Source organism: Urocitellus parryii, chromosome 5 (assembly GCF_045843805.1).
Source record: "Urocitellus parryii isolate mUroPar1 chromosome 5, mUroPar1.hap1, whole genome shotgun sequence".
NCBI lineage: Eukaryota > Metazoa > Chordata > Mammalia > Rodentia > Sciuridae > Urocitellus > Urocitellus parryii.
The window spans coordinates 107398913-107424213 of NC_135535.1; the positions used below are offsets into that span (position 1 = coordinate 107398913).

At 41.4% G+C, this 25301-nt stretch overlaps 1 protein-coding gene and 1 pseudogene across 5 annotated transcripts; one reads left to right on the plus strand and one right to left on the minus strand.

The window, feature by feature from the left end:
- Positions 1–5827: 5827 nt before the first annotated feature.
- Positions 5828–9186, plus strand: LOC144254854 (ribosomal protein eL22-like pseudogene; annotated as a pseudogene).
- A 1457-nt stretch (positions 9187–10643) lies between these two features.
- Cops7a (COP9 signalosome subunit 7A) lies at positions 10644–16860 on the minus strand. 5 transcript variants are annotated; one of them, XM_026403223.2, is made up of 8 exons: positions 16753–16860; positions 16093–16297; positions 13779–13854; positions 13470–13558; positions 12371–12573; positions 11969–12074; positions 11662–11813; positions 10644–11506 (listed from the first exon to the last, which is right to left on the minus strand). In XM_026403223.2, the coding sequence occupies exons 2-8, from the start codon at positions 16252–16254 to the stop codon at positions 11467–11469; spliced, it is 828 nt and encodes a 275-aa protein (XP_026259008.1). In that variant the 5' UTR covers positions 16255–16297; positions 16753–16860; the 3' UTR covers positions 10644–11466. The 5 variants fall into 5 exon arrangements, with proteins under 5 accessions (XP_026259008.1, XP_026259011.1, XP_026259012.1 ...); XM_026403226.2 differs by having other exon boundaries at positions 16728–16834; XM_026403227.2 differs by lacking the exon at positions 16753–16860 and adding an exon at positions 16643–16732.
- Between the last annotated feature and the right edge of the window lie 8441 nt (positions 16861–25301).

Genomic DNA, 25301 nt, shown 5'->3' on the forward strand with positions numbered 1-25301 from the left:
TACTATCTTGCCAGATATCCTTCACTCTTTTTTCTTTCTTTTTTTTTTAATTGTAGGACACAGTACCTTCATGTATGTATGTATGTATGTGGTGCTGAGGATCGAACCCAGTGCCCCATGCATGCAAGGCAAGCGCTCTACAACTGAGCCACAACCCCATCCCCTTTAACTTTACTCTTTAGGGGCATGTAGGGCATAGCTCACAGGTACCTGAGAAACTGACTGCCCGCAGAGTTACTCCCTGAGACTGTGGAAAGGAACACTTGTATAGAGCAGGCAGGGTCCAGACAACACAAAGGCCTTAAAGGGAGAAGAGCTCTGGAGTGAGCGGTGTCTTCAAACCCGCTAACCTTGTTGAGAATTTGAGCTCAGGAAAGAAACCAACAAAGAAAACTAACCTGGAACTTGAACTGTGCTGGGGGAGCTCACATTTCTTAAAGATATTCACTCTTGATTTGCAGCCAAGTAGGTCACTCTGTCCCTCTAGGGAACTTGTTTCATGATGGCAGATGCTTATGAGACCCTCAGGATTTTTTTTTTTTTTTTTTGCTTTTTTTAATGCTGGGGACTGAACTCGGGGCTTCATGCGTGCTAGGCAAGTACTCTACCACTAAACTGCAACCCCAGCCAGTCTATATTCTTCCTGAGCTGGGTGTGGTGTTGCAAGCTTCAACCTCAACAACTTAGGAGGGTGAGGCAGGAGGATTGCAAGTTCAATGCCAGCCTTAGAAAATTAGACCCTGTCTCAAAAAGGTCTAGGGACATAGCTCAGTGGTAGAGCATACCTAGGTTTGACTTCAAGTACAAAAATAAATATCTTTTCTAATGGGAAGGGCCAAAGGACACTCTTGAGACTTTTGGGGTCTCTTAAGGCAGGGAGTATTTTCCCCATGTCTGGGACAAGTAGATTCAAAAGGATAAGGGGAGCCCTGTACAATGGTATATACCTATAATGCCAGTTACTCAGGAGTTGAGAAGGCAGGCTCACGAGTTTGAGACCAACCTGGGCAAATTAGACCCTGTTTAAAAACAAGAGGGGGCCAGGTGTGGTGACACACTCCTGTAATCTTGGGTTCAATGCCAGCCTCAGCAATTTAGGCCCTATGTAAATTGGCCTCAAAATACAAACAAAGGTGTCTAGGAATGTGGCTCAGTAGTTGAGTGGCCCAAATTCAATCCCTGGTACAAAAAAAAAAAAAAGGGGGAATTTGTCTAGTCACTGGACAAGAGAGAGGTAAAGTTGAGCTCAGTAGCAGGCCCTGACTTCCTAGTCCAGTGTGTTATTAAAGTTATTAAAAATAGGGCCAGTGGGGCTAGGATTGTGGCTCAGCGATAGAGTGCTCGCCTAGCACGGGCGGGACCCAGGTTCGATCCTCAGCACCACATAAAAATAAAGGCATTGTGTTGTGTCCATCTACACCTAAAAAAAAAAAAAAAACATAATAAATAAATAAAAATAGGGCCAGTATGGATTCATGACTGGGTCAAGGGAACCCAGCAACTGAAAGAATCCAGGCATCCCAGCAGTCAAACAAGTGTAAATTATCCATCACCAGCTAGATTCTGATTGATGGAGGCTGGAACTCAAAGGCATTACCAGCCCTCATTTTTAAGTGTAGCCTATACTCTGACTAGGTAGGGAGAATACTTAGGCTGGGAGACCAAACTACTGGGTTCTTATTGTGGGTTAGCCTCTGGTTTTTTTGGGTAACTTCAATTTATATACTTGGACACTAGGCAGAAAAAAGGAGAGAAAGGATACTACTAGGATCTGGAGGGATTGTTCAGTGGGAGGGAAAATTTCCCAAACTAACAGATGAGTAAGGGTAATCCAAAATATTTGTTTCTACTTGTCAGTTTGTGGGCCAGAGGCAATAGAGAGGGTAAAAGGTGATGAGAGTAGAGAGCTGGGTACCAATTCCAGACCAGGAGGATGATTTCCATACTGTGTCTAAAGCATTTTAGGAGCTGAGGATGGAGACCAGAGCACTGAAGGAACAGACAGGGATGGAGTAATTAAGGAAAATGCCAGGAACAGAGAGCGGTCATTCATATCCCATGTATTGTGTCAAATGGTTTTTCTACACTAACTCAATGCTCACAATTCTTAGGTATGAATATATGTCCTCATTGCCACCAGTAACTAGAAAGGACCGTCTTACAAAGCAGAGAACTAATAGTGAGAGAGATGAAGACTCCTTCTCAGTCTAAAATGCTTTAGATACAGTATGGAAATCATCCTCCTGGCCTGGAATTGGTACCCAGCTCTCTACTCTCATCACCTTTTACCCCCTCTATTGCCTCCAGCCCACAAACTAACAAGTAGAAACAAATATTTTGGGTTACCCTTACTCATCTGTTAGTTTGGGAAATTTTCCCTCCCACTGAACAATCCCTCCAGATCCTAGTAGTATCCTTTCTCTCCTTTTTTCTGCCCAGTGTCCAAGTATATAAACTGAGGTTACCCAAAATACCAGAGGCTGACCCACAATAAGAACCCAGTAGTTTGGTCTCACAGCCTAAATATTCTAAGTCTACTTAACTACATATATCTTCCTGCCCTATGCTCCCAGTCCTGAGAATGTCATTCTAGGGGCTGAGAGAACAGCAAGGGCCAAGGATTCCTTCACTCAAATAATTTCTGTGGGTTAGGGGTAAAAAGAGTAGTTTTTACTTGCTGTTCCTCCTATCACCGAGGTTTTCAGATGAGAGAGGCAAGGAACAGGTGCGGCTGCACTGGAGGGGGAGATGAAGATGAAGACAGTCATAGGAGGCCATAGGAGATAAGAGAAATAAACAAGTAGGCCGGGGCCTGGGAGGAATCCTTGTGTAGCTGGTTCTCCCAAGGAGCATTATCCCTGGGCAGAGCCTGGGGAAGGGGGCAGGGTACAGAACTGGCCCTGAGGGAAGGGCACAACAGAGGCCTGGGTGCAAAAGTGTGGCAGGGCTGCTACAAAAGGGGATTTTTCCCCTACGCAGAGTGCTGGTGGCTCTGAGATGTCTCAGCCTCATGTCTGGTCTTAAATGGTACCTCTGGAGGGGCCAGGAGAAGTAGATAAGACATCCCCCTCCAGGCTCAGGCCCTCTGAACAATCCCTAAAAGAGGTAAGTTGGGTTAGCATTCAGAGTTCCTTACCCTCTCTATGCCCTTTAACATGCTATTCTTTCTTCGTGAACATTTTATCTTTTGGATGGGAATGCTCCTGGTTTCTTCCAGCATCCATCCCCTCCTTTTGTCTACTGTCACCTGCTATCTGAAGACCTTGCAGGATCTGTATCATTTTCCAAGGTATCAGTATCCTCTGCCAAGAGGGCCAACCAAGTGTCTGAGAAGTCTGAGGCTGACATCAAGTGGGAGGATAGAAAAGGGCCTGTAGGACTTGAATTGAGTCTTTTAAAAGATGGAGCCAAGGGCTGGGGTTCTGGCTCAGTGATAGAGTGCTTACCTAGCATGCGTGAGGCACTGGGTTCCATCCTTAACACCATACAAAAATAAAATAAAGGTATTATGTTCACCTACAACCAAAAATATATTAAAAAAAAAGATGGAGCCAATGGGTGTGGTGGTTCACACCTGTAATCCCAGCGGCCCAGGAGGCCTAAGCAGGAAGATCACAGGTTTGAAGCCAGGCTCAAGAACTTTGAGAGGCCCTAAGCAACTTAGCAAGACAAGCTGAATCTCAGTATAGATGAGCCTTATTTAAACAACCCAGTGTTTGATATAAATGACAATTTCAAAGTTGATGAAACTTTACAGATCACTTGCTCTGGGAATTCTGAAATGTGACAGTAGGACCGCTTTAGACTTACAAAAGCAAAATCTTGAGGTTGCAAAGGATCCAATGCAGCAATTACAGATATCTAACCCCCACCCCCCAGGCTCTTGTTTACTACTGAAGAAACAGGTGAAGGTCAATATCACACAAAACATTGAGGTAAATGTTATTAATGTACTGTACAGAATGATTTACCACTGGAGTCCTTTAAATAAAAAGTTTCTTGATGGTTTAAACACATTTTTCTATTAAAATTTACCCAAGTAATAGCACAGTGTTTGAAACAATAGCTATTAGTATGCCAGTAACTCAGTATGTCTGGTTTTTTGTTTGAAGTGGTTTCACTGTGTTGCCTAGACTCGTCTGGAACTTCTGGGCTCAAGTAATCCTCCTGCCTCAGCCTCCCAAGTTGCTGGAATTACAGGTGTGCACCACCTGTGCAAGCTTCATTGTGGTTTTAATTTGCATTTCCTTAATGGCTAACCATATTGGGCATCTTTTCATATGCTTATTTACCATCATTATAGCTATTTATTGTTCTGTGGCACTGAGAATTGATCCCAGGGGCACTCTACCACTGAATTACCATCCTCACCTACTTATCCTTTTGAAACAGGGTCTTGCTAAATTGCCCAGGCTGGTCTTGAACTTGTGATCCTCCTGCCTCAGTCTCCAGAGTAGCTGGCATCATAAGTGTGTGCCACCTTGCAAGACATGAATCATGTTTTTTATATCATAAGAACTCTTTGCTTAACTATGAGTTGATTTCTCCTATAAGATCTTCTATAATTTTTATGGCTGTACATTTTGTGTTTACATCTTCTCTTGTGTGAGTTTTGGTAATTTTTGGCTTTCAAGATGCCTTAGACCCTTTTGTGCTACTATAACAGCATACCCCAGATTGGATAAATTATAAAAAAAGAAAACCCAGAAATTTATTTCTCACATTTCTGAAGATTGAGAAGTCCAAAATCAAGGTGCTGGCAGTCTTGGTGTTTGGTGAGTTCCCAGTACCTGTTCCTAAGAAGGAACCTTGAATACTGCATCCTCTACAGGGAAGGAGTGATGTTCCTCACGGAAAAGTGTGAACCCAGTCTTAAAAACCCTTTCTATTACATCATTAATTCATTCATGAGGTCAGAGCCCTCATGACCTATCACCTCCCATTAAGGCCAACCTCCCAACACTGTTGCAGAGGGAATTAAGTTCCAATATGAATTATGGAGGGGAAAAAGATTCATACCACAGGACAAGGATTTGGCCAATTTTGCCAAGACTACTGAATTTGTGTGTAGAATTATAGGGTTCTCTTATTAACCCTTGTGATCTCTGGTAATATCCCCTTTTATTCTTGAATTGGTAATTTGTGTCTTCTCTCCTCCCTTCCTTTTTATTAGTATGGCTAGAGGTTTATCAATTCTATTGGTCATTTAAAATGGTCGACTTTTGGGCTGAGCACACAGCACAAGGCCCCGGTTTGATCCCCAGCATGGAAAAAAAAACAATATTTGGGTTTTTGGGTTCATTTTTTAAAAATATTTTTTTTCTGCCGTCAATTTCACTAATCTCACTTTTTGCTTGCTTTGAGCTTATTGCCCTTATTTTATCTTTTTAAATACTTTTAAAGGACTATTAGCTCCTTCTTTTTGTTTTTTGGGGAGGGGTACTGGGCTTTCCCACTGCTATATATCCACCACCCTTTTAAAATTTTTCTTTCTGAGACAGTCTCACTAAATTGCTGAGGCTGGTCTCAAACTCATCATCTTCTGCCTCAGCATCCTAAGTCACTGAGGTTAATTGCAGGCATGGGCCACCGTGCCTGGCTACCCTTATGTTCCTTCTCAAGGTGGAAGCATAGAATACTGACTCCAGACCTTTTTTATGTTGGCCAGGCTAGCCTTAAACTTTATAATCCTCTTACCTCAACCTCCTGAGCCACTGGGATTACAGGCATGCACCTGTGCCTGGCAGTTCATATTTTCTATTTCACTTAGAATATTGCCTGACCACAGTAAAGACCTAGTAAATATTAGCTTTTATTAACAATTATCATAGAAAAATAGATAAGCAAAAAGACAAAAATCACCCCAAATCCCAAAAAAGTATATAACACAAACTTCATGGCTGATATATTTCAGATTTTTCAGCCAACATATATTTACCAATTCAATGAAAATAAATAGTAAGTATAGGACCATATATGCCGATGTATCACAAAAGTTATGCATTTCCTATGAGGGATACAGGTTAAAGTCTTTCTGACATTCTTCCCAATTAAGATGCATCCTCCCTTCTCTTCATCAGGCTAACTACTATTTGGCTTCTAATTTCAGTTTAAAGGTCATGTCTTTTTCTGACCCCAGGCAAGATATAGGTCCCTGTTAACCACTTTCAACTTACTCAATACTTCTTAGCACCTACTAAACAGATAATTTGTAACCATGCACTTAAAAACCTTAAAGGGCAGAAGAAGTCATGCTTTCTTACCCTCTGTTGGGAAAAATATAAACGGCAGCCGCACCCCAAAGAAAAACTCCAACATGGCGCCTAACAACCTTCTCTTCCTACTTTCCCTTCTTTTCACTGGCGCGAAAAGTTCCCGCTGGCGCCATTATTCAAATCCTGCGGGTGGGAAACCTTAGCCCCAATAAGAATTAACTTCTTGGGCTCCGGAACTGACATCTGGAAGAACTTGCCAATAAACGGGTGACCCATCACTTACCTAAGCCCTGCCACTTCCCCTTAGATCTATATAAGCCTTTTGTAATAAAGCGGAACCTCTCCGGTGATTTGTGTTGTGTGGTGTCTTCCATTAGTAGTGCCATGCGGTGTCTTACACCCTGTACTCGAAATTTTATCTTTGCTCATTCTTTCTTCCCAGATGGTGACCCTAGGCTCTTACCTGTTCATCCAGGTCCTGCAGTAGAAACCTTTCATTTGATCCATGTTGATACTACCTGACAGAGTCAATGAGGGTATAAAGGCACATTTCCCGTTCACATCCTAGAGATTCTAATTTGATAAGAACTAGGGTAGGACTGGCTGCAAGGCTTACTTTCAAAAGCTCCCATGATGATTTTGATGCTGGTGGTCCACAGAAACACTGCCTGTGGCAGACAACTTCTAACATGCGTCTCAATGATCTCTGCCTTCTGACAGTCATACTCTGTCTAATCTATGTTCCTTGAGTACAGGCTGGCCTACTGAGTAAAAAGCGACTGGATGTCACTTCTGTGATTGTCACAAAAGACTGTGACTTCAGCTTGTTAGTGTTGTCTTCTGGGCAACTGCTGGCCAATTCTTAATCTTCTGATAAGGTCTTCAGTCCAATCACCCATGAAGAAGTGATTTTTACTGATGACCACTGAACCTAGAGAGGATTATGGCCTTAGCTAACACCTTGAATATAGCCTTGGGAGACACACTGAGGCAGAAAATAGTGCAACTCAGATTCTCTCCCCATAAAAACTGAGATAATTTGGGATTTTGTTGTTGTTGTTATTCGTACCAGGGACTAAACTCAGGAATACTTGAACACTACACCACATCGCCATTTTTATTTTTTGAGACAAGTTCTCACTAAGTTGCTTAGGGCCTTGCTTAATTGCTGAGTCTGGCTTTGAACATGCAATCATTCAGCCTCAGCCTCCCCAGCCACTGGGATTATAGGTGTATGCCACCACATCTGGCTGAGATGTTTTAAGCCATTTAATTTTACTGTCATTTGTTGCACAGCAATGGATAACTAATATACTACTTAGATGCCCTTGTAAACTCTGATCAATCTATCCCTGTTGGAAGATTCATCTAAATTGGGAACTTTTTTCTTCTTCTTTTTTTCTTTTTGTAGTTGTAGATGGACAGCATGACTTTATTTTATTTGCTTATTTTTGTATGTGGTGCTAAAGATCAAACCCAGTGCCTCACATATGCTAAGCAAGTGCTCTGCCACTGAGCTCCAGCCCTTCTTTTTTTTTTTTTTTTGAGACAGAGACTTGTCACATTGTCCAGACTGGCCTTGGACTCACAATCCTCCTGCCTCAGTGTTCTAAGCAGCTGGCGTTATAGGTATGCATTGCCATGCCCATCTAAGTGAGGAATTTCTAATCTCTAATGCTCTCTGATCACACGGCCAGCTTTCAAGATGGTGCTGCAGAAAGACAAGAAGCCTAAGAGGACTACTTGGAAGTTTAATATGGACCTTACTCATCCTGTAAAAGATGGGATTTTTGATTCTGGATATTTTTAACAGTTTCTGAGGGAGAAGGTTAAAGTCAATGGGAAAACTGGAAATCCCGGGAATGTTATTCACATTGAACGCTTCAAGAATAAAATCTCAGTTGTTTCTGAGAAACAGTTCTCTAAGAGGTATTTGAAATATCTTACTAAGAAATACCTTAAGAATAATCATCTTCGTGATTGGCTGCGTATGGCTGCATTTTGACAAAGAGACTTACAAACTTTGAAATTTCCAAATTAGTCAAGATGAAAATGGATTAGAGTTTGAGGACTAACTGGTCTCCCTTTTTAGGGCTTTACTTTTTAACAAAACAAATGAAGTGTATATGAAAAAGAAACATCTAAAGATGGACCATCATGGAATAAAAAATTGTTCTCAAAGAAAAAAAATACTGACAGTACACATTTTACCATTTTTGTGCATAAAGGTGTGTGCCCATCTAATTGTCATTTTTAGCTCCAGAGATTTTAATGTTTTTTTGTTTTGTTTGCTGAATTGGGGATGGAATTCAGGGCCTCACACTTGCCAGACAAGCCCTCTATAACTGAGCTATATCCTCAACTCCTTTAATTTTTTTACATTTTGAGACAGGGTTTTGCTAAGTAGCTGAGGCTAACCCCAAATATAATTCTTCTGCTCACCTTACAAACTGCCAGGATTACAGAAGTGTGCCACTGTGCCTGATTCTTCCTACTATTAACATGGTGTCCAGTCCTAAAATCATCTAAGATTGCTAAGCAGTAGGGATCAGCATGTATGAGCGTGCAAGTGAGTGATAAAATTCTTAGGAAGAGCCCAGTGCAGTGATGCATGCCTATAATCCTAGCTGACACAAGAGGAGTGCATGTTTGAGGCCAGCCTCAGCAATTCAGCAAGGCCCTAAGCAATTTAGTGAGATCCCATCTCAAAAAAATTCTCTTGGTTACACAACAATTCCCAAAATCTTGAGCCAAATTTCATGGTCAAAACTGAGCCCTCATTACTTCCGAAAGAATGTACTGCCCTTTCCCCATGCCTTGGTAACCAAGAGCTCTGTCTTTATAAATAAAAAACAAATTATATTTACCTGTCCCTAGAGATGTGAATGGTTCTCTCTCCCTCTTTTGATGTGAAGCTGGGCAGTCGAAGCCCACTCTACAATGGACTTTAAGAGACATTCACTGAAGTGTGGAACTAGAAATTTCTAGGAGTGGGAAGTTTAAGCAGCTATTAACTGGGAGGAGCCTCTGGGGAAAAGGAGATACTAGGTTCCAAAGGAAAAACTGGGGCTTGGGTGGTAGTTGGGGACAAGTTTAAATAAGCACCAGAAACTATCAACTTCTACACAATGGAGGGCCTAGGAGGAAGGAGTTTATTTCAGGGGTAACAAGCTCAACAAGTTTGTCTATAGCAAAGCTGAGAAGCCACAAATGTAAGCTCCTAAAATGGGGCTCACTGGATAGGTTTTGTTAAGTCTCCATTGCCCCCTCAAGGCTTAAGTTTATCTGGTCCACCTTTAATCAAAAAATCAGAATTCCACTCCCATTTTCTGGTTTCATGACTGACAAAAGCTTTAGAACCCACAAAGAATGTTCTCTCCTAAATCTCCAGAGAATAGCACTAGCTTTGGCAAGCAGCTTAGTCAACATTAAGACCACTTGGACTCGCAGAAGTCAAGCACTGTGGGGAGCCACTCCAAATGCATGCACCTTTAAGTCTTGATGCACCAAGGGAATCTAAAAGATCACAGGTATGGCCCTGGGAGTAGCCCTAGGAGTAGGTGGCACCCAGAGGGGTTGAGCTACACTCACCTGTTCCCTTTAATCCTATCCCTTGCCTCATTTAAATGGCCTCTTCCCAATAAAAGGGTTCAGCATGTGCTCTTCTCTTTTACCATGGACCCCTAAGGTCAGAGCTGTCACAGGACCCAAAGAAAAAGGTATTTTCTCTGTCTCTGTGTGATTATTTCATGCAACCCAGTTCACTTGGAGTGACCTTGAGTGTTAAGTCATGAGATACAACAAAGCACTTTGCATGTGGGGGCTCAACTGTCCCTCAGACTAGAGCTTCCTAATTCTAGAGAACACATAGCAGGAGGAGTCCAATCCTCTCAGCATACTTCTTGGGAAGTGCTAAGTTGGACAGAGGGCAGTAGTCCAACAGACATGGTACTTTAATCTGGTTTTAATGCAAAGATTCAAGCTCACTATCAACTCTTTCCCTTGTAATTCTATGAGGTGGGGCTGGGGATATACCTCAGTTGGTAGAGTGCTTGCTTCACACGCTCAAGGCCCTGGGTTCAATCCTCAGCACCAAAAAAAAAAAAAAAAAAAAAAAAAAAAATCTGAGGTGGAAAGAAACAAGATGAAGTGAAGCTTCTTGAGAACAAGGACAGCAATGGTCAGTTTGCATCTCTGGTATCTATCACGTGTTGGTACTAAGTATTCATTACTTCTGAACACATGCTGAGACATGGAGTAACTTATCTAAAGTGAAAGCCCAAGAGCTAGGTGTCTTAGCTGTGGGGCTAGGACTACGCAAATAATATCTGGTTCTCTTTGTTTTCTAGTATTCTGCTTTAGAGTAGTCTAGGAATGAATCTCATTCCCATCCACAAATATCAATAACAGAAGATATTGAGTTCTGGGCATGTTAGTAGATAGACTTCTTATAGATTTATTTCTGTTCTGTTATAGGTAGATATATGCATATATACTTTTTTTTTTAATACAATCTATATTCCCTTCCCCACCAAACTCCAAAAGGAGATATAAATCTTTCCAGGATTGCCATTGGGCTTCCCAAGATGGTCAGAGCCAAGAAAGAACTATTTCTCAACATCTCAACAGCTGTCCTTCTTAGGCTCTAGAATCATTGAAGCAGCAGCATTCCCAGGATCCAAGGGGAAGATGGGGGAAAGGAAACTGTAGTGTGCTGGGACTCTAGAATGAAAGTGTCCAGTCACTCCCAGAATGGCAGACTGGCTCCCAGAATTCTCACGGTAAGAATTCTGGTAGGGCCCTCACTCTTCAGATGCTAGCCCATAGGCACGGGTAGGGAGTTGGAATCAGGTATTTGACATGCAGGGAAAGGGTGGTAGAAGGAACACCCCAGGCTTATGCTGCAGACTGAGCAACCTTCAGTACTACCCACCTACTCAATGACAGAAGTAATAAACAGGAACAGATGCTGAATTATTAAAGAAATAGAGAGGAGAGCATGACAGGGAGAAGGAACAATGAAACACATGGGAAAATCATGTAGAGCAAAAAGTACCAATAAAAACATGACCTGTATTGGCCTCTTCCCTAGAAAAGATGTAATCTATGCTTTGGGATGCAGGAGGTGAAAGGTCATGAACTAGGATTATCAGCTGGCCAGGGGCACAGGAAGGCTCTCTGAGGATTCCTAAGGGGCAGGTAGTCAGGCAGCTGGGGCCCCATTTCCCCAGGAAAGAAATAATGAATCCCTTCAGTTCGACTTGGACCAAATCTTGGCACTCCCTCGGAGCCTGGCAAGGGGGGAGAGAGAGAGAAAGAGAGAGGATGCAGGGGATCTCCCTAATCCCTGGAGGTTTCCCCAAATCCCCATCCCACACAAATGACTAAAGTAAGTGCAGCAGCCAGGTCCTTGAGGTAAAAGTGGGCCACTACCACACTGGCTTACCCCTTCCCTTTTGAGGCCTTCTTGCTGGGCTGGCGCTGGTTGGTGCCTGGAGCTGGGTCCCTCAGTTCAGTCAGGTGTTGCTCGGGGTCCTGAGATGTGGCTGCAGCAGCTGCTGCTGTTGTAACTTTAATGGTTTTTTTAAGGTTGGCAACCTATCAAGATGAAAAGAAGGGGACAGCAAAAAGGTTCCAAAACCTGACAGCTCCTACTTATCTTGTCTGCCTGCTACAGCCATGTCCAAAGCACTTGCACAGGCCAGGTGCCCAGACTGGGGAAGCCTGCATCCATCCTGCTCCTGCCTGCTCACCTCACTTTCAATCTGCTGCTTTAGGCCCAGCTGCTGCTCCTTGTGCTGGTTGGCACGGCTCACTTGCTCCTCGATACCTGACAGCACAACCTCACAGCCCACACACCTGCAGGGGTTAGGGGAGATGAGAGGCCTCAGATGAGGGCTACCATCAGACTCACTTCTCAGTTAAGATCCCTCAAGAGTGAGGCACTCCCTCCTCTTTGACTTCCCCAACTACTACTCTCAGGATCCCCTCTACACCTTCCTTCAGAGGTCTGTAGAGGAATGAGCTCCTTTCCCTCCCTCCTCTCAGGTTCCACTTCTACAGCCCAGCCCAGGTCCTACCCTCTCCCATCTTGAAGCACTGCTTGCTTTCTTGGAGTGAGAAAAAAAGGGACAGGACCAGGATACAGATCTCACCACTCCTGCAGGGTTCGGGCAATGGCACTAAGGTCTTGGCGCTGGATGTCCCGTCCAATGCTGTAGTCAACCTCTAGACGCTGATTGCGTTGATCCAGTGAGCCGCGAAGCACATCAGCATATACAGCCTCAATCACCAGGTCTTCTAGCTGCCGCACATTACGCAGAGCAAGGGCTTCTAGCAACACTGCATATGGGATGCACTGGAGCCAAGGGTAGGAGCGGGGTGGTCAGAACAGAATTTGTAAAGTTCCTCAGCAGAGAAGGGCTTTCAAAAATAATCTTCTCTTATTTTCCCCTGCCCAGGCCCATCTGCTCTTCACTCTTATTCCTAAATCCTTTCCTCTAAAAGGCTGGTTCTGAAGCAAATTAAATAAAAGTCCCCCCACCTCAAAACAGCATCATGAGAAGGATGGCTTAAATAAATTACCAGACTGATGCTCCCCCAAGACCTTTATCCCCCACACCACACAGGGAGAAAGTGACTTCTGTGTGGGTGTCATTCTTTGGTCATAGCTCAGGACATGCCACAGCCCTTGGCCAAGATCAGCCTGTCATGATGCAAGTATGTGATACTGTGTGAGGTCTATAGTGACTCTGTTTATCATTTATATTCCATCTGCTTTTCAGGCGTCCAAAAGAGCCTATTTTCAGTAAAACCATGAAACAACTTAATTGTCTAATAATAATTGGGAGAACACAGACTGGAGTTAAGGGGTGATATTTAACAAAAACAGCCCAAGAGGAATACAGATATATCTTTGGGTTACATATTGCTTATTCTAACACTAGAAGCCCAGAATTTCATTAGAAGAGAGCCCCACTTCCAGCTATCAGACTTTGCTGGCATGAAATAATTACATGAACAAGGAAAGCACTTGTTCACTGACACATGATTGGCATCTTAGTTATTACTATTTTAATCAAAAATACAAAAGATGTTTTACTTAGAACTTCAGTTGATTGAAGTTTAGATATAGACCCTGGCAAAGGAGAAGGGAAGGGCAAGAAGAAGCAAGTCTGGTCAAGGGCTATCCCGGTGGGACATAAAAGATGCTCTAGACCTCGCTGGCTTTGGACTGGAGGGACTGTCACTCACCTTGACTTTAGCAGCCAGGGTGACAACTGAGAGGTGTCGAAGTTTATTCTTCTGAGCTTCAGTGAGTGGAGGAAGATTCCTGGCTTCAGCTAGGGAAAAAGGACAAAGTTGTATAAATTCCTACTTTCAGTTTTGTGGAAAACTTTGGCCTTCTCCTGCATTTTCCCCCCGTTTTCTATGCCAGCTTAGGCCACGACTCCAAACCTTTATGCCCAGGGGATCTAAGTGCAGCATCCTATGTTCTAGTCCCTCCAGAAACTGCCCTTCTCCCATTTTCATTGCTCCAGAGCTCCAATCCCTCTTGGTTACCTAAGTAGTCGGCATATGTTCCATAAGCAAACACTGTGAGCAGCCGGAATGTGGAAGCAAAGTCACTTTCAGCCAGCTGCAAGAATATGAAGGAAGAGAAGAGGTGACAGAGGGCTTCCCTCATTACCCTCCCAACCTTATCATTTTTGAACTCCATTTTCTGGCCACATTTTTTTCAATCAATGTTAATTCACCAAGAGGCATTCTCTGTCTCTCAGTGATTAATCTTCCTATAGGAAGGGCTAACTTCCACTTCCAGGTCTTTATTATAGCAATGTTGTCTTCCTCCATCCACCATCCAATTCCTACCTTATATTTAGGGTTGAAAACATTCAGTTTGGAATTTAACAGACCACACACACATTAGGCACTGTAAATTGTGTTGTTTGGCCATCAGAGTATATGTAATATTTCTGAATTTAAGTATCTTTAGGCAGTCTGTGGTACTCCCAATTCACCAGGCTCCTGACTCAGCCTAGACAGACACCTATATTTGTGGCCTCTGAATCAGACCCATCTCATGGATCCAGCTCACCAGAAGGATCCTCTCCTCCTATCACTGATCACTTATTCTGGCACTTAATTAATTCCTGCAGAAGGTTCTTACTTTAAGAATATCTTTCCTTTCATCAAGATTATAGATCCACCGGGTATGGTGGCGTACACCTGTAATCCCAGCGGCATGGGAGGCTGAGACAGGAGGATTTTGAGTTCAAAGCCAGCCTCAGCAAAAAGTGAGGCACTAAACAACTCAGTGTAGACCCTGTCTCTAAATAAAATACAAAAAAAATAGGGCTAGGGATGTAGTTTAGTGGTTGAATGCCCCTGAGTTCAATCCCCAGTACCCCTCCGCAAAAAAAAAAAAAAAAAAGATTATAGACCCAGTCTCTGGTATCCCACTAGCATTTAGCAGAGCTATTCATGTTACTGACTCCCTCAATAAATATTTGCTAAGTAAAGATTTATATCCATCCATCTTATCTTTTCAACTGGAACATAAGCTTTGAAAGGGTAAGCCTTAGGTCATGCACTTTTTTGGTATTCCCAGATCACTGGCAGATTATTAAACAGGTACTCAATTAAAAAGTGCTTCTTGGATATATCAAGAACTATGTAATGTTTTGAACAACCAACAATAAAAAAATTAAAAAATAAAAAAAAAAAAATAAATAAAAAATAAAAAGTGCTTCTTGGGGCTAGGGTGGTGACTCAGCGGTAGCACACTCACCTGGCATGTGAGGCACTCGCTTTCGATTCTCAGCACTGCATGTGAATAAACTTTAAAAAATAAATAAAGGTCTATAATCAACAATTAAATAAATAAAAATTTGAAAAAAGAACAGTGCTTCTTTTTCTTCACCTTGATTGATATGCTTTTGTTCCACTGAATATGAAAGCAGGGTATAATGATAACCACAGTTTTCCCCATACCACAGTAATCAAAAAAGGCTAAATCCAGGCTGGGGTTGTCAGTGGTTGAGCGCTTGTCAAGCTCGCATGGGTGAAGCACTGGGTTTGATCCTCAGCACCATATTTAAAAAATAAATAAATAAAACAAAGATATTGTGTTCATCTACAATTAAATCCATTGATTCAACCATAGGTCCTCAAAAACTTGGCTCACCGCCTACCCATATATCACTATCATAGGACATGGGCTGATGCCACAAGTCTTCATGACCCACCTACTATTGACTTGAAACTCTTTACACTTTGCCACTTCTACGTGGTGAATGGTTCTCTCTGCTGAGTTCCTTCTCCTTTGCCTACTTTAAATGAATTAACATACACTACACTGAGGGAGAGAACAGGGCATGTCAATTTGGCCTATTCAATCCTTCCATCTGTACCAAACTTTATACTTTCTCATGATTTTATATGATTCCCACAATAATGGTTAAGTATAGTGTTATTTCCATTTGAGTGGGGGCAGTACTGGGAATTGAAACCAAGGGTGCTCTACCATTCACTAAAGCTACAGACCCAGCCATTTTTATTTTGTGATAGTCTCACTAAATTGGCCAGGCTGGCCTCAAACTTAAGACCATCATCTTCTTGCCTCAGCCCCTCAGAAGCTAGGATGATAACATGGTCCTTTGTTAAAAATGAAAAATATTACATTTTTCAGATTCCTCATCTCCAAAGGGAAAAAGAGCTTTACCTGCTTGTTTATTTTTGCAAGTTGCCATTAATCACCACAGTATCCTTGTTCAACTAAATGGTGCCAGGGTTGCAAAATGAGCCTGCCCGCCCACTCTTAAGTCAAAATTTTTGTCCCAAGCTTCCCTGTGGGTTACCCAAGCCAGCAACCCACCTCTCTAACATTGGGCATATCCAGCAGTTCCCCAAACACGTAGACACCAGGGGCCTCCAGCACCTGGTGGATGAGTGTGGCCAGCGCTGCCCCCTTGGCCGACTTGGCCAGGAGCAGAAATTGCTCCTGGTTCTGCCCTGTCACCTTCACCTCCGCACTCATGGCTGTACTGAGCTGTGGGAACCTGGGCTCAGGTTGTCTGGAGCTGTAAGGAAAGAGGATGTGAAGCTAGAGGTCCCTAAACACTGGCAGGATAGGAAGCCCAAGGGTAAGGAGCCGGATTGTAGAGGGGCTAAATTACTACTGAAGTGAGGACTAAGAGTTGGAACGATCTACTCAGGATCTAAAAATCTTCGTCAATTCACGGCTGCCATGCCCACCCTCCATAACGGCCTCTAAACCTAATCCCAAGCCCCATCACGTGCACCCCACTGACATCAAGGTACAGGCTGCAGCCAAGTAAGGGGTCTCACACAGTGTCCATCCCAACCAGGAAGCACTCTCAGCTCTCCACGCGTGCCCTACACGTGCCCTAACCACGTGACCTTACCACCACTATCCTTACACGTGGCTCCACCTCCTCCCTTAAAGAGGCAGCCCTGGGACTGTGGGACCGCCGACTGCCCCAGCCGTACCCTGGGCCAGACTGCGGACCGCTACCTGGAAGGTTCGTCTTCCAGCGCACCGGGTGGGGCTGCTGCTCCGTCACCTCCGGCAGCTGTTCCGAGCTTTTCCTGCCACCCGCCCCCTCAGGGTCGCTCTAGCCACTCATTTCTATGGCCGGGTTCCGGTAGTGCTTCCGCTTTTACTACGTACTTCCGGGAGGAACATAACCCGCTTCCGCCTTCGGACCGCCGAAGCTCTAGGGGTGGGGATGCGAGCATTCTATTCTCTTGATTGGTTGCTGGGGAAGAATGACGGGTCCCGTCCCCCCACCCACCCTGCGCTATGTTACAATAAAACTTTATTGGGGGAAGAGCGAGAGTCACCGAGGAATCCTCGGTCCCCTGCTGTTGCCTGTAGCTGGCTCACTGTCAACTCTAATCTACCATTGATGTGGTGATCGCGGCAGTTGGCGGTTCGTGGGAGAAGAGGAAAGCTGTAGTGGAAGGAGTGAGGGAGCAGAGAAAAGGGGGAAGAGACGTGATAGAGGAAGAAACCATAATCAGTAATACAAATTAGCTGCGGCTAAGATCATCTGGGTAGTTCAACCACTCACCTTTTGAGGAGAGGGAGAAAATAAGTTAAAAAGTAAAACAGAAACAGCTATCATGCTTACTCTTGGTTAGACATTGAGAATTTTATCCCGTTCAATCCTCACAACTATATCGCCTCCCCAGTATGACTCCAGGAAATCTCGTGGTTACAACTGTGCTTATTAAGTGATGATTTCAGTAGGTAGCCCCCACCCTGCCTGGGGATTGAACCCAGGGTGCCTTAGCAGTGAGCTATATCCACGGTGCTTTTTGTTTTATTCTTAATATTGAGGCAGGGTCTCACTAAGTTATTGAGTGCTTAAGTTGCTGAGGCTGGCTTTGAACTTGAGATCCTTCTGCCTCACTCTCTGGAGTCACTGGGTTTATATGCATGCACCATCACCCTGACAGTACCTTGGTTCTTAGTTTCTGGAGGGGGGAAAATCCAGGGATTCACCTGGAACCGAGGTTTTTCCCATCAACTTCACCATACTTTATTTTTGTCTTTGTTTTGTGGTGCAGGGAAGGAAACCCAGGTCTTCATTCATGCCAGGCAACATTTCTACTACTGAGTTACACCTCCAGCCCAGTAATATTTTTAAAAATCTAACAGCCAGGCGCGGTGATGCAGGCTTGTAATCCCAGAGACTCATGAGGATGGAATATCCCAGGCCAGCTTACGAACTTGGTGAATAACCCTCAGGAATTTAGTAAAATCCTGACTCAAAATTTAAAAGGACTGGGGAGGGGCCAGTGTTGTGGCTCAAAGTAGAATGCTCGCCTAGGGTGAGTGTGGCCCTGGGTTCAATCCTCAGCACCATATAAAAATAAATAAAATAAAGGTACTGTGTCCAACTACAACTAAAAAATATTTTTTAAATTACATTAAAAAAAGGACTGGGGATATATGTAGCTCAATGATAAAGCTCCCCTGAGCTCAATCCTCAAATACAAAAATAAATTAGGAAACAAAAAAATGGGTCTGGGGTGTAGCTCATTAGTATAGCAGTTGTCTGGCATGTGTGAAGCTATGGGCTTATCTCCAGTACCACAAAAACACTTCTGTAATGTTTTCTATTTCATACCAGGCTTGCAGAAGGACAAATGAAAGTTACTGCTATTCTGTGTGGGTTTTTTTTTTTGGGGGGGAGGGGTGGAGTGGGAAGAGGCAGTGTGCTAGAGATGAAAGCCAGGGCCTTTTGGGTGCTAAGAACTCTGCCACTGAGTTACACCCACCGCTCCCAAGTTAATGACATCTTGGAAGCCTTTCTGTTAAGCACTGAACTAAAAGCTTTACTTAATTCATTTCATATTTATAATAATCTAATAATTATCTCCATTTTCCTGAGAACCAAACTGAGGCCCAGGGCAGTTAACTAACTTGTAAGTGATGTGAAGTTGAGAAAGTGGAAAAAGAGAAAATCATAATACTAGTAGACTGAAATACTGGTAGGACTGAAAAGACTTTAAATAGAGGTTTTTGTCCACATTTCTTGGCTTGTAATAGAAAATAGACAGGAAACAGCTGGGCGCGGTTGTGCAGGCCTGTAATTCCAGCCACTGGGGAGGCTGAGGCAGGAGGATCTCAAGTTCAAAGCCAGCCTTGGCAAAAGAGAGGTGCTAAGCAACTCAGTGAGACCCTGTCTTTAAATAAAAAACAAAAAAGGGCTGGGGATATGGCTCAGTGGTGGAGTGCCCCTGAATTCAATCCCTGGTACCAAAAAAAAAAAAGAAAAGAAAGAAAGAAAATAAGTAGAAACAATGAATTGAAAGAAATAAAGAAAGAAGAGAAGTGAATGGGAGAATGAAACCAAAAACAAGGAGAAGGAATCAAAGGCATAATAGCCAAAATGTGAAGGAACCTGAGAGTCCAAACTTACCATTTTATTAATTTTATTATTTTGTGGGGGTACTGGGGATTGAACCCAGTATATGCTTTACCACTGAGGTATATGCCAAGCCCGTTTTATATTTTATTTTTTAACAGGGTCTCACTAAGTTGCTGAGGGGAGGGTGGACTTGAACTTGGGATCCTCCTGTCTTAGCCTCCCAAACACTGGAAGAGGTTTGTAGGTGTGTGCCACTGTGCCCAGCACAAACTTATCATTTTTTAAAAGGAGGGAAAGAGAAAACCATGAAGAAAGAATGAGGAAACCTGGCACAGTAGTACATGACTGTAATCCCAGCAACTTGGGAGGCTGAAACAGGAATATCACAAATTGAAGGCCAGCCTCAACAATCTGGCAAGGCTCTAAGCAATTTAGTGAGACCCTGTCTCAAAATTAAAAGGGCTGGGGATATAGCTCAGTGGTAAAGTACACCTGGATTCAATCCCCAGTTTTAAAAAAAAGAATGAAAAAAAATATTGGTTCTATTATGTGCCAGGTGCTTTATTTACAATACACTTTTTTTTTTAAGTGTTGATGGACCTTCATTTTATTCATTTATTTATATGTGGTGCTAAGAATCAAACCCAGTGTCTCACACATGCTAGGCAAGGGCTCTATATTGAGCCACAACCCCAGCCCTACAATACATTTTTTATTGTCTTTTTTTTAACATCACAATTTAATTCTTTTTTCTAATGTGTTCTTTTTAGTTATACATGACAGTAGAATGCATTTTGACATATTATACATACATGGAGTATAATTTCCTATTGTGTTTGTACATGATTTGGAGTTAGCTGGTTGTGCATTCATATATGAACATAGGAAAGTTATGTCCATTGCATTCTACCATCTTTCATATTTTCGACCCCCTCATCCCCCTTCCCTTCCCTTTATTCCCCTTTGTCTAATCCAATGAACTTCTATTCTCCCCACCTTCCTTATTGTGTGTTAGCATCACATATCAGAGAGAACATTCAGCCTTTGGTTTTTTGGGACTGGCTTATTTATTCAGTCTTTACAGCAACATTTTGAGGTGCATATTAATATCTCAGTTAACATGTGAAGACACTAATAATCAAAGAGGTTAAAATGCTTTTAACTTTACTTATTTTCTTGTATATGATTTTATATATAATTTTAATTATTTATTTTTGGGGATTGAACCCAGGGTCTTAAGCCTGAGTGCTTTGCCACTGAGCTACATTCCCAGCCCTAAATTATTTGTCAAAAGTCGCCAATATAAGTGGTGGAACTGACATCCAAGTTTATGTTTATTTGATTCCAACACTGTGTTTAGAAGAAAAAAAAAGAAATTAAGAAAAGAGAAAAGAGGAGGGAGAAATAGATTATCTAGGACCTACTACTGATTTGCCTTAAACTAGCTGTGACCCTAAAGCAAATTATGCCATCTTGTGGTACTTCCTCTTATGTATTGACCAAATGAGAGATTAAATGTAAAGTCAAGTCTGGCTTTGATAATTTATGGTTCTATAACAAAGAGGATTTTTTTTTAGAGAGAGAGAGACAGAATTTTAATATTTATTTTTTAGTTATCGGCAGACACAACATCTTTGTTTGTATGTGTTGCTGAGGATCGAACCCGGGCCACACGCATGCCAGGCGAGAGCGCTACCACTTGAGCCACATCCCCAGCCCACAAAGAGGAATTAGAGGGGGACATGAGAAAAAATTTGTAAGTAGAAAAACAGATTTTGAAGAAAGAAAGGGAAGGAAATGAATTGGAAAAAAAAAAGATTATTAAGAACAAAGAGAAAGAAGGAGCAGATGTGAGAAAGAAGAGAAAGGAATAGAAATGGGAAAAGAAGAGGGGAAAGTGGAAAGAAAAATAAAGGTCTCCATTAGGAGAATTGGGATTCTAGCCAAAGCAAGAAGATGTACCCACAGAACAAAATACTTTGTAAAAAGAAGTAAAAGCTGTTACCATGTGTAGAAAATATGATATCATAGGGTTGGGGATGTAGCTTAGTGGTAGAGCACTTGCCTAGCATGTGCAAACCCTGGGTTCAATCCTCAGTACTGGGAAAACAAAAGCATAGAGAAAATTTTAAAGAATCTATAAACAAATTATTAGAGTTTAATAAAGTCATTAGATACAATATGCAAAAATCAACATATAAGGCAACAAAAAGATAAGGAATATAAATATGTGTGTGTATATAGTTTTTAATTTTTATCTTTTCAGTGCTGGAGATGAAACCCAGGGTGTTCTGCATGCTAGGCAACCGCTCTATTTCAAGTCCAGAGGAATAATTCAAAATATAATTCCAAAATATAATTTAAAAATAATTATCACTTGAGAAGTATGAAAAATATCAAATACTGAGGTATAAATATGACAAAACATGTATAAATTCTGTATGAAGTAAATTATAATTTACTGAGTCACTGAAGACCTAACATAAATGCAGAGATAGATCATGTTTATAGACTAGAAGACTCAAAACCATAAAGAAGTCAATTCTCCCTAAAATGATTTATTGATTCAGTACAATTCTAATCAAAACCTCAACAAACTTTTTAGTAAGCATATGGAATTGACACACAGACATTTCAAAATTACATGGAAATTCAAAAGACCAAGAATAGCCTTTTGAAAAGGAATAAGGTGGAAACACTTACTTTATCAGATATCTATTCATAATTAGAAGACTATAATAATTAAGATCATATAGAGTATTGGGGTTGTAGCTCAGTGGTATTATGCAAGAGGACCAGCATTCAATTACAGCACCAAAAGCAAAGCAAAACAAACAAACAAAACTGTATAGTATTGGCACAGATATACTGACCACTGCAACATAATCTAGAGTCCCAAAACAGATTCACACATATATGACACTTGATTTATGATAGAATTTTCACTTTTCAGCAAAAGAGAAATGACACATATTTCATTGATACTGTGACACTCGGATATTTATAAGAAAAACATAAAACTAAACACCAGTTACATGCCTGTAATCCCAGCAACTCAGGAATATCACAAGTTCAAGGCCAACTTCAGTAACTTAACAAGGTCCTAAGCAATTTAGACCCTGTCTCAAAAAAAATTATATATATATACATAAAATATAATATATATATATATATATATATATATATATATATATATATAAAGGGCTGGGGATGTGGTGCCTTTTGGGTGCTAAGAAATCTGTTTTTCTAATTACAAATTAAGTGCTGTGGGTTCAATCCCTGGTACCAAAAAACAATGTTCTTTTTTTCGTTTGTTCGTTCTTTTTGATAACAGGGATTGAACCCAGGGCACTTAACCACTGAACCATATCCCCATCCCTTCTTATTTTGAGACAGGGTCTGGCTAAATTGCTGAGGCAGGCTTTGAACTTGCAATCTTCCTGCCTTAGCTTCCGAACCCTATGGGATTACAGGCATGTACTACCATGCCTGATTTGAGATTTAAGGTAACACTTCACAAAAGAGGAAATCCACAAGGTCAACAACAACAACAAAAATTTTGCTCATCCTTATTGGTAATCAGAGAAATGCAAATTAAAGCCACGATGAATATCATGTGTACATCAGAATTGCTAAAATTAATGTATGAAAATATCAACTGTTGACAGGAATACGAAGCAAAGAAACTCTCATGTATAGATAATGAGAATACAACTGGATAAAACACTTTGGAAAAGACGGTAGCATTAACCAACAAGGTGAAAGCAATTCACTCTCATGTATATAGCAAATACATACAATACTATTATATTTATATCTTCAAAAGCAAAAAATTATATTATTAATGAATGTATACTGATCTGGGAAAACTAATAAGAAAAATAAGGAAGTAATTGCCATAAAAATAAGAATACTACTTACCTCTGATAAGGAAGGAATAGTGTATGATTGGGGAAGGACAGACAGATCCTTTGGAAGGACAGACAGATCCTTTGGGAAGGACAGACAGATCCATTGAGGCTGTGTAACCACCACACAGCCTCGATGGTGGTTATTCCATTTATTAGTATTTCCTCTGTAAGTATGCATTATACTTTGATTTGTTGCACTTACCTTTGAGTATATTATATTTCACAGTAACAGAGATTTTAAAAAGCATTTAACTTGCCAGGCCTGGTTGCACAACTATAATCCCAGCAACTGAGGAGGGGTGAGACAGGAGGATTACAAGTTTGAGGTCAGCCCGGGCAACTTAGTGAGACCATCTCAAAATTAAAAAAAAAAAAAAAAAATTAACAAGGGCTGATGGTGTAGTTCATTGGTAGAGCGCGTACCTGAGTTCAATCCCCAGTCTCTCTCTCTCCTCTCCCCACCCCCCACCTTTCTCTCTTTCTCTTTCTCTCTCTCTCACACACACACAGACACACACACATACACTCACACACACATACAGCATTTAATTCAACACCCATACATAACAAAACTCTTAGTAAACTAGGACTAGAAGGGGGCTTCCTTAACTTGTAAAATAAAGTTATTCAAACATATAAACAATGGCTGGGGATACAGATCAGTTGATAAAGTGCTTGCCTCACTTGCACAAGGCCCTGGGTTCTATCCCCAGCACCACAAAACAAACAAACAAACAACAACAAAAACCCCACCAAAACAAAAAACAATATAGCAAATACTATTAATTAATTAATTTAGTAGTGCTGAGGATCAAATCTAAGGCTTCATGCTGCAAACACAATGCTTACCGGAAAAATACGGAAGCACTTCCTTTAAATAGGGGAGAAAAAAAAGAGAGAGAAGAGAAAAAACAGGAACAGAAACAAGCTTATTACTGCTTGTATTCAACATTGTACTAAAGGTCTGGGATAGCACAAGAAAAGGAAATTAGAGGCATAACATTGGAAAAGGAAAGGCAAACTGCTATCTTTTGCAGATGATGTGATTGCTTTTATAGAAAATTCAGTCTACAGAAAAATTATTAGAAGAGAGAGCTTATCAAGGTTGTTGACTCTAAAATCAATATTGCCAATCAACTTCATTTCTACTTACCAGCAAAAAGTACTTTGAAAATGTAATCTTGAAAAAAATAACATTAACCATAGTAAAAAATCAAAATAGCACCTAGCAATAAATGAAAGAGAAGATGTGTATTATCTGGATGCAGAAAATTATACTTCACTGAAAGATATTTAAGAAGACCTAAATATGGGCTGGGGCTGTATCTCAGTGGTAGAGTGCTTGCCTAGCACAGGTGAAGCCCCGGGTTTGATCCTTAGCACCCACAAAAAATGAAATAAAGATATTGTGTCCACCACCTACAACTAAAAAAAAATATTTAAAAAAATATATATAACAATTTATCTTAAATTGACTTTGGGTTTAATGTAATTCCAATCAAAATTCTGTGTAACTTGACAAGTTGATTCTCATATAGAGCAAGGAATAAGAAGTGACATGAGGCCAGGCGTGATGGCGCAGGCCTGTAATCCCAGCAGCTTGGGAGGCTGAGACAGGAGGATTGCTAGTTCAAAGCCAGTCTCAGCAAAAGTGAAGTGCTAAGCAACTCAGTGAGACCTGTCTCTAAATAAAATTCAAAATAGGGCTGGGGATGTGGCTTAGTGGTCGAGTGCCCCTGGATTCAATCCCCAGTACCCACTAAAATAAAAAAAAGAAATGACATGAGTATATTGGCACAGTGGTATACTATGGGAAATATCTATATCTATTTTAAAAGTATAGAAATTTTGTTTTTGTTTGGTTTGGTTTGGTGCTGTCAATTGAACTTGGGGCCTGTCACATGCTAAATCACATACACTGCACCAAGCTACACTCTAGCTTACTCTATAAAATTAAAGAAAGTGCAAATTTTTAACAGGTAACCAATGGAATAGATTAGATTATCCAGAAATAGACTCTCGGTACATATGGAACTTGGACCCATAACAGAGAGAGCAAAGCAGGTCAGGCAGAAGAAAGGGACTGGTTAATAAATCGGGCTTGGATAATTGATTTTCTAATATTAAAAAATGAGAAATATACACACACAAAAAAAACAATTCTATATGGATTTAGGACTAAAGTATGGAGAGCAAAAGCTTAAAGTCTTTTAGAATTTCTAATAATCTAAATAGATATCGTGTAAAAATTGGAAGTTCCCAAATATCTTCAC

Excerpts from the sequence above, each read along its gene's own strand:
- Cops7a (XM_026403222.2), bottom strand. Across the intron at positions 13,559-13,778 it reads AACATATGCCGACTACTTAG|CTGAAGCCAGGAATCTTCCT; the intron begins GTAACCAAGAGG and ends CTTTTTCCCTAG. Across the intron at positions 11,507-11,661 it reads AAGGCCTCAAAAGGGAAGGG|GCTCCGAGGGAGTGCCAAGA; the intron begins GTAAGCCAGTGT and ends CCCCCTTGCCAG.